This window comes from Pelodiscus sinensis, chromosome 6, assembly GCF_049634645.1.
Source record: "Pelodiscus sinensis isolate JC-2024 chromosome 6, ASM4963464v1, whole genome shotgun sequence".
NCBI lineage: Eukaryota > Metazoa > Chordata > Testudines > Trionychidae > Pelodiscus > Pelodiscus sinensis.
In genome coordinates this window covers 81213676-81229111 of record NC_134716.1, presented here as the reverse complement: position 1 = coordinate 81229111, position 15436 = coordinate 81213676, and the positions used below count along the sequence as shown (strand labels likewise).

The window sequence follows — 15436 nt, the reverse complement described above, 5'->3', positions numbered from 1 at the left end:
GGGATTTGTAGGCCGTTTGCGCAGCTCCCGCCAGAGGCTGAAAGGACCCGGGTTGCACTACCTGAGCGGCGGCCAGGGGAGGTCTCCGTTCTTCCCGATACCCATGTTCTGGCACACGGCCACTATGGAGTTTAAGGAGCGGACCATGGCGCTTCCTTTGTGCGGTCGGATCCTGCTCTCTCTCCAGCTTCCCGCTTCGTTCGGACTTTGGAACTAGCGCGCCACAGTCCCAGCCTTAGAGCACTGGGCATGCGCAGAGAGACAGACGCCTGGCCTACTTGCCCTTCACGTGACCGGGAAAGCACCAATTACCTCTCTCCCCCTCTCCAGGCCCCATCCCTTTTCCTTCCAGCTTCGCCTCTCGAGGCTGCACGTGGTGACGTGATTACATCACTGTTGTGTTCGGCGGCGCTTGCGGCGTCTGGGCTGCAGGTTCCTGCCTTTGCGATGCCGCGCGGGCGGGCGCCCAGCGGCCCCGGACGGTCGGTGCTGAGTAAATTCTTCCGGCCAGCGGGGTCCCTGCGCGTAGCCAGCTCAGCAGCCTGCTCCAGGGCGAGCGGTGACGCGGGGCTCCAGGCTCCGCACACGGTGCGCGGGGAAGGGCGCAGCAGCAGCCGGTGCGGCGTGTCGGGTGCAGGGAGCGGGGCGGGCCGCGCGGCTCCTGGGGCGGATTTTTCCTAGCCCGCCGTGTGCGTGGCTCTCCTGTAACAAACAAACCCCTGTCAGCGCCACGTCCCGTCCTGTCCCACCGGGCTGCTAAGCCTCGGTCTCATGCCCCCTCCACTTAGCTGCCGTTTGCTATAGTAGTAGCCACTGTAGTGGCTGTTGCTTTAGAACTTGTTGGGCACCACTGCTTTGTGCTGATGGGTGCCAGCTTTCCTGTTGGCATAGTTATTCCATTCCCTGGCAGTTGGTATGTCAGTGGGAGAGTGTTTCCAGCCAACATAGTACTGTCCACACTAATGCTTAGGTCAGTGTAATTTATGTTGCTCCTGAGAGCAGCTTTTCCACGTGCCTGAGCCCCTTGCAAAGTAAGATGTAGTGTGTATCAGACTTTTGGTGATGTGCAAGAGAGAACCCGTTTGTTTACTAACCCTTGCCTCAATAAGAAATGGTAGCTATGTCAGTTTTGCCAATACAGTGCTGTCTGCATGGGTGCTTAGTGTAATTTACGTTGCCTTGGAGTGTAGTTTACACACAACCTTGAATTATGTAAATTATACTGAAGTAATTTGTAGGGCAGTAGCCTGGATTAAACTTCTTTGATAGAACCTTAAGCAACAAATAGTCTTGCAGCATCTTTAAGAGTAACAAAAAAGATGAGCTTTTATGGGCATAACCTACTTCAGATGGATGAGACTTTTATGTACAATGTTTACTTAGTAAACCCTAAACATATGAAATTTTGTTCCTTTTCTGCATATTATTAAGGGCACAGGAAGCAGTAATAATCTCTTTACTTCCTAATTCAAATCCAGATAATGTTAGGTTTGAATGAGAACTCAAAATAGCCAGGAAATGCAGTTCAGCAGACACACCTACCATTGGAACTCAAGCGTCTGTGTTGTGTGTTTGCTTATATTTAGTTTTTATAAAGCTGCAATTAAAAGGAACTAAATTTAAAATCAACTTTGCCAAATTATACAAATCTGTCAGTTTTGGTGATTAATGATAATTACAAAAATATATTAAGAAAAATTATTTGCCTTGGCTCAGTGAGTGTTCAGGATTTGGCAAGGTTTCTTTAAATTTATGTTCTGAGAGTTATACCATGTAAAACTCAAACATTCTCCGAAGTGGCTATTGCAGATTCCCATTCATTGGATGGCACCCCCTTTCTGCAGTTCACCTAGGCTTTGGACACTTTTTTGGAAAGCAATGCTTTTTTGGGCCCATCGTAGTATTACCTTTGCAGCATCAGATATTTGTAGTTGAGATTATAAAAGCATGGTGTTACACCAAGTATCTAATGCTTTTCTTTTCCAAAGTCAGGTGAGCATATAAGGACCTTTGTGTCTGGAGTGCTTTTAGAGTCTTTTTTTAAATTAAATTTCCCTAAATTTATAAATTGTATTGTACATAGGAAGTGTTATGAAGTTTGCTTGACTGCACAATTATGTTTCTATTCTTGACCCACTGTCCTATGATATTTTTGGTTATTACCGATCAGACCTCCAAAGAACCAGATAAGAAAGGCAGATTTAAGTCATGAGTATTTTGCCTTTTGATGTATCTGGAGGCAGGAATTCTTGGTTCTCTCTTTCTGTTCCTCAGATTGCTGCTTATTTGCTGTACTATTATTAAACCTACATCAACAAAGAGCACTAGTACAGTGCCTTTCTTAATTAGAAGAGCTTTCAGACTCAGTAACTGGAAACAGCAATAGTGGGGTCAGTGGCTTGCTGGCAATGACAATTGAGACCTGAGAATTGAGATTTGTAATACTAGAACTTTATTAATGGCAAGGGAAGTGTAAACTCTCAAGAAACCAGCAGAGCAGGTCCATTATCATTGTTGGAAAGTATAAACTGGTGTTGCTCAAGCATTGCTTTTGGAATGCTATACCAAAACAAACAAAAAAAAATTTTGCATACAATATTTAAAATTGTGCAAAATTCTGTGTATTTTTCAAAATACCACATTATAATCATGCCAGTTTCAATTGTTTTGGTAACTTATTTAAAAATACCTGTCCACAGGTATGTCTGTAACAATAAAGACAACAAAAATGATTCAGGAAATGTTTTGACAGGTTCTTTACATATTAACAGATGACTTTGAGTAATAATTAATTTAAACTACAATACAGACAGCCATTACTAGGTGGCTCTGCTAGGGATGTAAACTACTAGTCAGTCTCCCCTCTGCCCCCTTTTTGCTGCCTGTATCAGAGGCAGCCAGGAGGCAGGGAGCAGGAGCTGGTGCTTTTAAGCCAGCTCCCCCCAGCACCATCTCTTCAGAGTGCATGGGAGGCAGGAGGCTAGTGAGGACTGAGAGCGAGACTGGAATCCACTGATTCCCGGTTCGTACCCAGTCTTAGATGCTGTGCCTCTTCTTTTTGAATGTATTAAGATCCTGCTGTCTCTTAATACATTTAAAAATCAGATGTGCAATAGAGGGGACCCGGTGCAAGCTGGGAATCGGCTGATTCCAGCCTTGCACCAGGTCTCCTTGCTGCGTTCCAGCCTTTTCACATTTAAGATTGGTGGGTAGTGGTGGAACTCGGCATGAGCTGGACATCAGCTGGCCCAGCTTGCACCAGGTCCTCCTGCTATGCTTCAGCCTTTTAAATGTATTAAGAGTCATCCTCTTAATACATTTAAAAGGCTGAGCCCCAGTGGTATTAGCTCCTGGGGCCGGGAGCTAACCCTACTACCTCTCCCCCACTTATCAACTAGTTGATGGAAAATCCATTGACTATCTATTAGATTATTAAACTTCTGAAACCCAGCCTGACCCTCTCAACCACTCTGTGTTCCCTCATATCCCATGTTTTCTAATGGGGTACTGTGAGGGATGCTGCATCTTCTCCTCCCTATTACCTACTGACTACTACAGCTGATGAACTGGTTGCTTTCTATTTTGGTACCACATTACCCCCTTGTAGGTAAAAGGTGTCACTACAGCATCTCTTCAGAAGAAAGTTTTCTGCAGAGAAAAAACAGTCTTCAGAGGACATGAATTCTACATGGGTACAGTGGCACAGAATTCCTGAAGGAGTAAAGCATGTCACTCCGACAATATTTCTATGCAGATCTGACCCTCTGTTTCTCAGGAGCCTTTCTTTGAATATCATCAAACTTTCTTTCTCAAGTCATGTCCTCTAATGTAGAATCACTTTACCCTGAAGTATGGAATATCATGTGGCATGCTCTATTGAAATGTATACGATTTCTGCTATAGTCTAGAAAAACATTTTTGGCGTTCCATGCTCATAAAATGTATTTTAGAGTCATGGTTATATTTTAGTCTTTGAGCTTTCTTATGTCAGCATTTTCAGTATTACCTCAACATAGCTTTTCTACTGCGTTTAGTTCTCCTAATCTCAAAAGAGTCTTTGTGGTTATAACCTTTGTAGCAATTAGAGATCTTCTACGATAAACATGAGTCTGCTGCCGCTGAGATGACAATCACCTTTTTACTTTTTGGAAAAGTGTTCTTTATTCTTTATAATTAAAGATAGAATTTTTAATCAGTTATATTTACGAGAAGAATGAGTTACAGGTTTTCATTCATTTTGTATTATAGAGACAAAGTTGTCCTGTGTTCTCATCCAAAATTTAAATAAGAAATACTATCCAAGATCCATGTGAATCAGACCATTAAATTTTATAGTTAATTTCTCTTTGGAGAATCTCCCTACCATTGATGAAGAGGGCTTTTTATTGGGAAACCCTGTTCTAAGGGTTTTAGGAAGTCTGTGTAAAGGGAATTCTATTTCTGCTTCTGTTTAAGTGGATTAGGCTGTCCATTGAGACGTGTTCTGCATTAGCTACAGTGTCTGTGAGCCGCAGGGACTGTCAGGGCTAAGCCAACATTTATACCTTCATGATGTTTTCACCGCAAAAATGTGCAGCGCAGCGCTGCTATCTTATGTTCTATACACATTTACGTGATTACTCTGAACATGACATCTGGAACTGATGGTTACTTTGGGAAGGCAATTTTACAGTTTTTTAAACTATGTCTCCTCAACCCATTTTAAGAGTTGTGGTGTTTGTGAGAGACCCGCTAGTGGAATTGTGAAGAGCTCTATTTAGTGAAGAAACAATGTTGTTTTGAAAGTGTTGCTTCTGCATATTTCATGCTATCAGCCCGCTGTCTTTTTTCCTTGGTTATCCTTTCTTGTAGGAGTCTGAAATTTAGCAAGAAGTGAAGCAACTGAGGTTCTGTGGCCATGATATATCCTTTGTTTAGAACGGGTAAACAATAAGCAACCTGTGGGCCAGATGTAGTTTGCTAGTGTTAGCCCATGGTATGCTGTTGGCACTTTATTTACCTGTGCATCTGCAGGTACGTCTGCTTGTAGCTCCTGTTGGCTGCTGATTGCTCTTCCTGGCCAATGTGAGTTGTGGGAAGTGGCGTTTGAGCTTCCACAACTTCCATTGGCTGGGAACAGTGATCTGCGGCCAACGGGAGCTGCAAGCAGCCATACCTGAGGGTGTGCAGTTAAGTAAAGCACCGGTAGCCTGCTAGGGGCTAATGCTGGCAAACACATATGGTCCTTGGGCCACACGTTGCCCAGTCCTGGCTTAGAGCATTTCATAAGATGGTGTTTGTGCAGCCTAATTGGGCAATATTTTTCAGAAAATTATATATGCTCATCTGTGCAGGGTGGGAAAGGGCACATCCCATACTGGAAATTCAACCACCAATATCATGGCAAATGACTCTCTTTTTGTAGTAGATCTTGAACTGGGTACAGGGTTAGATGAAGTTTCAATTTCCCTAGTGATATTTACAAACCACCTCTCATGTAAAATGCTACTACTGTTAGAAATGCCACAAAACCATATGTGATTTTATATGTATATGGAACTGTAGAATGACTTGGCACATGTTGTATATTAAAAGAAATAGTCAAATATAAAGAAGTAACTGACGTTGGTATACACATGTAATCTTTATTGATCAGACTATTTTAATGATGAAATTAGAATATTCTGACTAATTTACTGACCATAGAAAGGTAAAGAATCATTTTACCTGATTCCATCATTTAAGAACTTGTGGTTAAAATACTTTTTAAAGGGGGGAAAAAATCGTTATGAGTAGCAATTACAGTTGAAATAATTTTTGATAAATTAACATAGAAAGTATGATGAAATATACATTTCAATGTACAAACTTCATGAATACAGAAAAGATAATTTTGAAGGTGAATTAATTATGGGTGGAAGATGCTAGATGGATAGACCTGGTAACTGAAATAGTCTCTCTCCTCATAGCAGATGTCACATTACTTGCATCGGTGTACCTTCATCCTGTTCCATTTACATGCATTATTAATTCTTGTCATCTTTCTCAAAGAATGAGTGATTACTTGTGGGGAAGTTTATAATGTGGATGTTTGTTCACTGTGAGCTTTAAGGGGATCAAAGGCATTTTTTTTCAGCTTGTAAAGTGTTAACCTATGGCACTATACAAACTAGGTCTTTGGTGGCCTAAATTAATGAGCTTTCTGAAAGCCTGAGAGTGCAGAGTGAAGGCCCAAGTCACTTCAGTTAGGGAAGTTAAACATTTTCTAATGATAATGTTTGTTACAAAGAGTTAAATCCTAGTTCCATTGAAGTCAATGGAAGTTTCGCCAATTACTTTATTGGGATAAGGACATCTATATATTTGACAAAATCCTCAGGTACAGTGAATTGGGGTGATTGCTCTGGGACCCTTTTGGTCAGTCTGGGAAGTGATGGATCAGTCCTGGACGTGATAAATTTGTCATTACTGTTCTGGAACCCACACATCCCTACTTGTGGATTTAGTCAAGCCTGTGAGCTGGAGGGGAGCCATGTTGTAATTATACCTTGATGTGTCTACTGTTGGTAGAGTACACTAGTTACTTCTAGAGGAATTCTGTACCAAAAATTTAAAAGCTCTGCACACAGTATTCTTGGATTCTGCAAAATTCTGCAAAGATTCAGGAAATGTTTTTTGACGCATAGATTTCTTACTACGCATATTAACACAGAATTCTGAGTAATAATTTAAGTTGCAATATTAATTTAAACTGCACCACAGGACTGTATTTCCTGTACCCTCAGAAGCAGTGCAGTGGCTTGGGGGCAATCATGTATAGTGGAAGAGCTTAAGAACATGAAGTTAACTGCTGGGAAGGAGCCTGGTGTGAACTTGAGGGTTGTTGGGTGTGGTTGGGAAGAGTATGGATCAGGGATTTTTTTTGGGAGGTGGGAAGGGATTATTACAGAGCTTCCCTCATGCAGAACCTGGCTGACCCCTTAGCCTCTCCCATTCAGTCAGGTACATCTGCCCCTGTCCTCTGGTATCCCCTTACGACCATCTGTCCTTGCACCCTCTGTCACCATGTGTCCATCCACCACTCCCGCACACCTACTCCTCGTGGTCTTGCACCTCCCTTCCTCCTGTGTTTCTGTGCCTCCACTCCCATTCAGCCCCTGTCTCAGTCTGTCCTCCCCCACAAACCCTTATGAATCTCTGTGTCTGCCCCCTGCAGCTCCATGCTGACTGTCTCCCTGTACTCCTGACCTGGTGTTACAGGTGCTGTGAAGAAGGCAGGCTCTTTCTTTTCCCTAGCTGGTTGGGAGCTGCTGCCTTTTTCTAGTGCCACAGCACCCTCTGGTGGGGAAAAAGGTGAAACTTCATCAATTTTTTGGCAGAAGCTTTTTTTCTGCACAACAAATTAAAAATATGCATAGCTCGTTGATTAGACATATGCACAATGGCACATAATTCCCCTCGGAGTAACTGATTTTTGTTTCTCTTTTGAAGAAATCTAGCCAGTTATAAAAACCATTGTATACATTCATGTAGTAAGTTAAAATAGCAGAGTTAGTGTTTGCTTTATTGTGCAGGGATAAAGTTTGTTCTGTGGGTGTCTCTTTTTTTTTTAAATTCTTTCAGCATATGACAAGGGAAGAAAATAAACTAATTTTTTAAATTAATGTTTTAGACTTCAAAATCTAAGAGAAGAGCTGTTGAAAACAATGAGCCTAGTGAAAAGAGGACGAAACCCATTGAAGGTAATAGAGAGGAAGACCAGGATACAGTGAAGATTCTTGACTTCGGTGAGCTCATTGTAAAACAAAAACTTGCAGGCATCTACACTGAGTAAATTGTAATTTTATTTTTTTGACAACTTTGTCGTATACTTTAGACACTGGCTTTTGAATTCTCTCTCTATATATATATTTTAAAGTTCCATTTTTGTTGAGCAATTATGACTGCTAATTATGTTGAAACTATTTCAAGAAAAAGTTTCTGCATTATCCGTTTTTACACCAAGCATTTAATTAATAAATTAATGCTGGTAGAAAAACAAAGCAGTAAATAAAAAGGTTCATTAACTCAGATTTTTGGGAAAGAATCAATTTTCATAGTAGAAAGGGACTGTAGTGATATCAAAACAACACTTTTATACTGCTTGAAAGACCATCAGAAATAAGAGTGAAAAAACGTTGAGACACACTAACTTGGAATACACTCTGGTTTAAAAAATAGCTGAAGTAGTTTTATGTGATCCCTGCAAATCTACAAATATCTGCTTTATGTCTGTGGGTATCCGCATCCACAGATGTGGATGTTGATATCCACAGTTCATTTTTGCAGATGTGGATACAAATGTTGTATTTGTCCAGGGCTCTATACATTGGACTCTGAGATGCCCTACTCATTTTATAGCTTTACAATTCTTCTTCTTAAACCCTTGTACTCTCAGTGGAGCACAGGTCATCTACAAGTCTCCTCCACTTCACTGTGTCTTGAGACACAACTTCTAGCTGACTCCAGGAATACCCCAGTTGTTGTTCTTCAGTCTCAGTAAATCTTCTCCACATTGTCCAAGGTCTTCCCCTTTTGCATTTTTGTTGCGGGTTCTATGTGAAAGCTTGACGGCCTATGTTGGATAATGGTTTTCTGAGAGCGTGGGCTAGCCATCCCCACTTTCTTCTCTTGATTAGAAGTCGAGAGGTTCTTGTCCTGCTCTGTTACTTGGCTCTATTAAAAATAAAAGCGGCTTTTTTTTTTTTGCCTTCTGCGTGAGACACACACAAACAAGTGAAACTAAGTCTCAGATCAAAAAGGGTATTTAGGCATCTCAATCCTAGATTTAGGTTTTTCTGCGATCCATCAACACCCACTTGGCTAGTTCCCTAGATGCTTAAATTCCTGATTCTGGGCTTGTGCACTGCTATTTCATTCTAGGCAATGTGATCTTCATACCAGGGGAAGATAGGTGTTCCTGCGGAACATGGTACAGCAGACATTTTTCGTGTGTGCATGCTGAGCTGGTCCTCCAGATGGAAGAGGAGGTGCATCCCAGTGGTTAGAGCACTCATCTCCCTTTGTCTGATGGGGGGAGAGAGGATTTAAACAGGCATTTGCTATCTCTCAGGCAACCACTGCGTTACTGAAGACTCAAGAGTATCCTTCAGTCTGTCAGGTTGAAGCTGTTCTTCCTTGGATAAATTATTAGTCATTAGGCCAGAGAGTGTGGCTGAGAATGGTTCTGTATCCTTGTGGTTAGGGTATTCATGTGGGAAGTAAGAGATCTAGTCTCCTCCCTCAAGGATTATTACCTCCTGGCAGCCTGGATACTCCCTTTTCTTTGGCATTTCCCTAAGATGGCTCCTCACTTAGAATGCTGGCTTTTGTGGATCCCTTTCTTAGGTGCCTGACTCTCACCTTCCCACCTTCCTTTGTATAATGAGGGTAGGCACCTAGCTCAGGCTTTGCAATTCCACTGTTCCACAGATTTTTTTTTTTTTTTTTTTTTTTGGTCTTTGTGACCTGGACCTCGCAGATTATACAGAGGAAATAGTGAAGCTGTTCATACATACAGTTCTCTCACATTCACAAAATAAATAGGATTTTTTTTCTCTGTCTTTAAAGACATAATGTAGAGCCTGATTCCAACTAAAAGGTTGGATTAACGCAGGCTACATCTAGACTGCAGGCTTCTTTCAAAAGAAGTTTTTCCGGAAGAGAGCGTCCACACAGTAAAAGCATCCACATTGATTGGACACTATCTCACATTTAAGTTGTGATTACTGTGGACGGAGTGGCTACTAGGGCACCTTTGCTTTTTCCTGGAGGCCTCCTCTTTTGGGGAAAAAAAAACAAACCTCTTCCATGGCCAAATACGCCTTTTTCGAAAGAGCTCTTTTGGAAAAAGGCTGCTTCTTCATAGAAAGAGGTTTACTGCTGTTGGAAAAACACCTGCATTCTTTTGACTGTCTGTTAAAGAACGCAATTGCAGTGTGGACATAAGTGTAGTTTTTCCAGAAAAAAAGCTGTTTTTCTGGGAAAACTCTGCAGTGTAGACGTATCCCTAGTGACATGGTTCAAGTGTGTGAAAAAGCAACATTCCTGAGTGGTGTAGTTGTCAGCTCAATCCCTGCTGTACACCGTGCTAGGTCAGTAGAAAAAATTCTTCCATTGACCTAGCTCCAGCGCCTCGGGGTAGTGAATTACCTGTGGTAATAGAAGAATCATCACATTGGCATGGGTAGTATGTGCTGTGTTTGCTCTTAAAATGTTACAGTGGTATAATGCAGCTGTGCCATTGTAGTGCTTCAGTGTAGATACTGCAGCAGTGGGAGGGGTTCTCCCATCACTGTAATCCGCCTCCCGCAGAGGCAAGTAACTAGATTGTGGAAGACGTCTTTAATTGACCTAGAGCTTTCCACACTAGAGGTTAGGTCAGAATAGCTACATCTCTCCTGATTGTTGAGTTTTTTTACTTCCCTGATAGATGTAGTTATGCCTGTATAAACTTGCAACGTAGACCAGTCTCAGATAGGTGTAAATTGTAGCAATAATAGATTAAAAGTCAGAAGTGTGATTTTTTTTTTTTAACGGTTGACCCTATTTCTTTATGCATCCACGTAAACATGAGTTGTGTTAGGCTGCGACTATAGTTGATTATAGTTTAATGTTAATGTGAATGTAATCTTAACTAGAATTATAAACAACTAATTGTAGTAATCTAAAAGCATATTTATCCTGGGCTAATGAGGTTGAGTAAGAAACTGAGTGCTGTCTTTGGCTAGATCTAGACTACTGGGCTTTATTGGAAAAAGCTATGCAAATTGTGGTTCACAATTTGCATAGTTTTTTCTGATCGCTTTTTCAGAAAATGCTATTCCACCATTTGGCCCTGTCTAGAAAATCCGCCTCTTTTGGCAGAGCCCTTATCCCTCCTAGAAAGGGGCATACAGGGTTCCCTGAAAGAACGCATTTACTCTTTCAGGGGAGAAAAGCTGAAGAACAAACATGCTCCCTGGATGTGGCAGGAGGATGTATCCCGGAAAAAACCCATAGTCTAGACGTAGCCTTCTTTAGTAACACATTGCACTGTTTGGTACCCTTAATTGCCCACTTTAGATACTTTATTCATAATGATCTACTCCCAGTTTCCACTTCAAGTGACTGTCTCCAACATGAATTACTATTTTTGCATAACCACCTGTCTCAATTTATATGTAGTCCAGGCACTATGCATCCTTCTCTCACTTGAAGTAGAGCTCTTTGTACCTCAAAAGCTTGTATCTTCCACCAAAAGAAGTTGGTCCAATAAAATATATCACCTTATCTATCTTGTTTCTCTCATCTTTGATGCCAGTCTAATTGAAATCCTAATTGCAAGGTTATCCTAATTGCTAATAAATTTTCCTTGTGTATTTTTACTAATGAAGAGGAGCCTAAGAAATGTGACAGTCCCCGTGTATGTATGGAAACATTAAACAAACTGAGGGAATTCTGCAGTGATTCAAAACACCCATGTAACAAAGTCCAGGTGGATACTTCTCAAGGGAATCAACTCGTCAATTTGGAAAAATGTCATGGTTTTGTGGGAAGGACCCCAGAATTGCATAGCGCTCTTGATTCTCAGGATTCAGGCTCTCAGAGCAATCACAAGGTATGCAGTGCTTGTGTTCCAGGGATCACTGAATTAGTGCAGTTTGGATTGCTTTTTATGATTAAAATACAGGCTTTGTTGTTAGGTTTCTTTTAAGTTCAACATGACAGAATGCAGCATGAAATTATGCAATGTCATACCAATGAAAGAATCTGACATTCATATTACAATATTTTACAGAGCTCTTAACACAGTAAGCAAAATATCTCTTGCTGTTCTTCAGTGACATTCTTAAAAATTGTGCAACTGAAGTTCTAATTAAATGTTGTTTTAAATAAGAAATGCTTAAAGATTAAAAGATAGAAAATGGTGGTAAAATATCCCAACTACAGGATGCGGGTGAGGTTATTCACATCCTTTCCAATTTGATTTTCAACTGAGTTCTTATTTAGTTCAGGCATTATAATAATGATTGCAAAAATTCTCATAGTTTTCTCACCTTAGAAGTAGTACAAAATTATTACTGGAATGTAATGTATTCCAGCAGAACTCAAGGTTGTTGGAGCACTTTGTTGCATTCTGCACTAGGGAAGATGTGGTTAGACTTACACTGAAAAAACATCGGAATGACATCTGCACAATAACAAAAATAGTTAAACACAGTGGCCTTGTACTCTCAAAGCAGGCTATATAAGGAGTACTTGCTAACTAGTTTCGCCCCAATCCTGCAATTTGAATGAAGTAGGTCAGTGGTTCTCAACCTTTTCCAGATGCGGACCCATATTGACAATATAGGAAAACTTGGTGACCCAGGGCAATTCAAAAAAAGTGTGAATGGCTCCTTAAAAGCCACCTGGGGACCCTTTTGAAGTGTAGTGGCTACCCATATTTGGGTCCTAATCCACAGGTTGGGAAACCCTGAAGTAGGTGAACCTTGTCAGCCTGGTGCTTCACTGATTTCCATGGAGCTCCATATGGGCACAATAAACTTTCACCTGGATCAAATTGTGGCGTTGGAGCCTTAGAGACTGAGGCACATAAATGCTTGGTTGATGTGCTACTTCTGATCTCTTGGCTGGTTATTGTTCAGTAGAGGAGAGGTTTCCTTTCATCGCTTCTATATTCTATACTTATTTTGCCCGTTTTAGATAAGTTAAGTTGCATTTTTGGCTGAAGGAAAGATACCAAATTTGATAAAATGTGACACTAACATGGACAACTGATGGAAGGAGGAGAGGTCAACTGAAGTGCTCTTGGGTGGAGTGGGATTGAGTGTGTGCAGTTGTGATCAGTCACAGAATTTTTCTTTATTGACTTGTATTTTCTTTTCATGAACTGTGCTCTCAGTTTATTGTGCTTTTGCTTGCATATATATATTACGCTACTGGCATTAGAATTATTTTAATCTGACAGCCAATTCTGGAAACTGGAATTGTATTTTATGACAAGTGTAATTTAAGTATTCTTCCATAATTATTGTAATATTATTTTTTATTCACAGGAACAATCATGCTTTAGTTTTACTCAGTTTTCAGCATCATGCAAGAGTTATGAAGGCTCTCAAAATATTTCTAATACAAGCTTCTTTAATAAAAGAACCAAAAGCATTTACACTCCACTAGAACTCCAGTTCATAGAATTGAAAGAACAGTATAAAGATGCTATTTTGTGTGTGGAATGTGGATATAAATATCGATTCTTTGGAGAAGATGCAGAAGTAAGTAATTTTTACCAAGAGCACTTAATGGTTCTCGCCTTATATTACTCTGTTAAATTGTAAGGACAGACCATTGTCATTGATAGCCTCAATATAAAAAATCTTTTTCTAACCCTTGTAATCAAGATACAAAAGATGTACACACTTTAAATGTAAAAGTATCAGTTACAAATTGTCTTAGTACTACAATAAAGGTGCACCAACATTTTCAATATGTCCTATTTTTAACTATTGACACATCAGCAAATACTAGATACTTAGAGTAGCATTATCTTGGTCACCAAAGTTAAACTGAAAAAAATTAAGGGTGAATGGTGTTATGGCATAGAACTAATGGGCAGAATAAAAATATTTAGCTTAACTTGATGACTTCTAAAAATGCAGTGTCCAAGTGTTCTAACTGATTCTCTTGTGTGTAAATGGCCCTCTATTAATGATGGTAGTAGTTATATAGAAATTAATGGGGGATACTTGACAGAAGCAGGTGTGAAATTCTATCTACTATTTATCTGCATGACTATAATCTATATAAATAGGCAGAAATTTCAAAGGAAGTTGGATTATAGTTTGCACACCTCAAATAAGCATAAACAATCTTTCCTTCATTTTAACTAAATCATTAATACTGAGTTAGCCTTTGTTCAGAGCTATTTCCATGTTTCATTTGGAGCAACTGGAGGCTTAGCCACTGGAGGCTTCATTTTTCTAGTTGTCTTTGTACTGGGTATTTGGTCTTCCAGTTAGCTAACAGATTTACTGACTTGAAATATGCCTGTTCAGGTTGGTTAACACGCATCTGCTTGTCCAGACACAGGGCTGGCATCTGGAAAGAAAAATGTCTTTGAGATATTGTGTAATGTCATGTTTCTAGCAGCTGCTGTGATTGTATACTTTTAAAGGTGCTGCTTCTTGGAGAGAGGTCCCTGTGGGTGTTCCATAGCAGGTGTTGGTGCGTCCCAGTGCTGTAGACGGGCGGTTTCACAGCAGTGCCTGGGGAGGTGGCCATGCATGCGCAGCAACTGTGGTGCATGCGTGCCACGACTGCATGCACAGCTCACTTCCTCTCAGTTCCTTCTTTGCATCCCTAACTTGAGAAGGAGCTCGGCAGTGCTCTTCACTCACTGTTGTTAATCCTGTAGGTAAGTAGATAGTTCTAGTTTTCTTTCCTCTTTAATTCCCCGTTTGATCCAAGATCTCTCACAAACAAAAAAAAACCCCGAAAACTTTCCTTCCTGAAGTTTTTTTCTGCTGTTTGGGCTTTCTAAGTTTTCGGTTACTTATGTTGGGGTCATGAGGCTTAAAAAGTTGCTTGAGTTGCAACAATTACATGTCTGTATCTGATGGGCACTCCAAATGCGCTCAGTGTTTCGGGGAATCCGATGTCCAGCAGGACTGCCATGACTGTGCTAAGCTGAAAGCGTGAAGCCGCAAAGATAGACATCCTCTGCGTAAAAATGATCATGCTGGAGAAATTCCAAGTATTGAATGAGTAAAAAAAAACAAACCAACAAATTGATAAGGGGAAGAAGTCCCCCAGGAAATGCGCCTCATCCATGCCTCATAAAGCACAGTCACCCAAACGGCACAGAAGTATGAAATTGGCGCCTAGGGTCAAAATAGCACCGCTCCTCAGTACATATGGTACAATAGGCATCTCTGGCACCGATCACAATGTTATCAAGCATGGTGCACGCAGAAGCCGTATTGAGACAACAAGCTCAGGAACCAGCATAGTACTGAGCAATCAGGATGCTGCCACCTTGGTGCAGAGAACTGGAGGCAAAGGCACTGCAATAGTTATCTGCACTGAATGCCAGCACCATGACCGCCGCAGCACCAAAGCGTACATCTGCACCAACAACGTTGCTGCTGGCATCAGTGCCAGTTGTGGTTCAGACTACAATGGTACCATCTATCTCAGCACTGAGTTACCTGGTTTCCTCCACATTCAGTTCTTTTTTGCTCAGCACCGATACTTCACCCGCCACAGCAGTTCCAAAACTTCATGTCGCCCATGGAATTATCCGATGATGATGGGGATGTAACTTTGTCACCCCAACTGTCACCTGGCACCGAGGTCGCCATACCATCTGTTTATCCCAGTCTAAGACCTCCACTGAGCAGTGCTATCCCACTATAGGGGCCACACTCGTGGCTGCCAC

The 15436-nt window shown here is 41.1% G+C and overlaps 2 protein-coding genes across 7 annotated transcripts in view; one reads left to right on the top strand and one right to left on the bottom strand.

Moving 5' to 3' along the window:
- Positions 1–195, bottom strand: part of DHFR (dihydrofolate reductase) — a 48991-nt gene extending 48796 nt beyond the window's left edge. For both annotated transcript variants that reach the window (XM_075932227.1, XM_006124331.4), the window contains exon 1: positions 62–195. In XM_075932227.1, coding sequence (XP_075788342.1) covers positions 62–147 — 86 coding nt within the window. In that variant the 5' untranslated portion in view covers positions 148–195. The remainder of the gene's footprint in view (positions 1–61) is intronic.
- A 54-nt stretch (positions 196–249) lies between these two features.
- The window catches only part of MSH3 (mutS homolog 3), a 224647-nt gene continuing 209460 nt past the window's right edge, over positions 250–15436 (top strand). For 2 of the 5 annotated variants that reach the window (XM_075932217.1, XM_075932218.1), the window contains exons 1-4: positions 250–588; positions 7652–7766; positions 11394–11617; positions 13059–13274. In XM_075932217.1, coding sequence (XP_075788332.1) covers positions 250–588; positions 7652–7766; positions 11394–11617; positions 13059–13274 — 894 coding nt within the window. Of the gene's footprint in view, positions 618–7651; positions 7767–8021; positions 9022–11393; positions 11618–13058; positions 13275–15436 lie in introns of those variants that run through there. The other 3 variants (XM_075932221.1, XM_075932220.1, XM_075932219.1) reach the window with 3 other exon arrangements.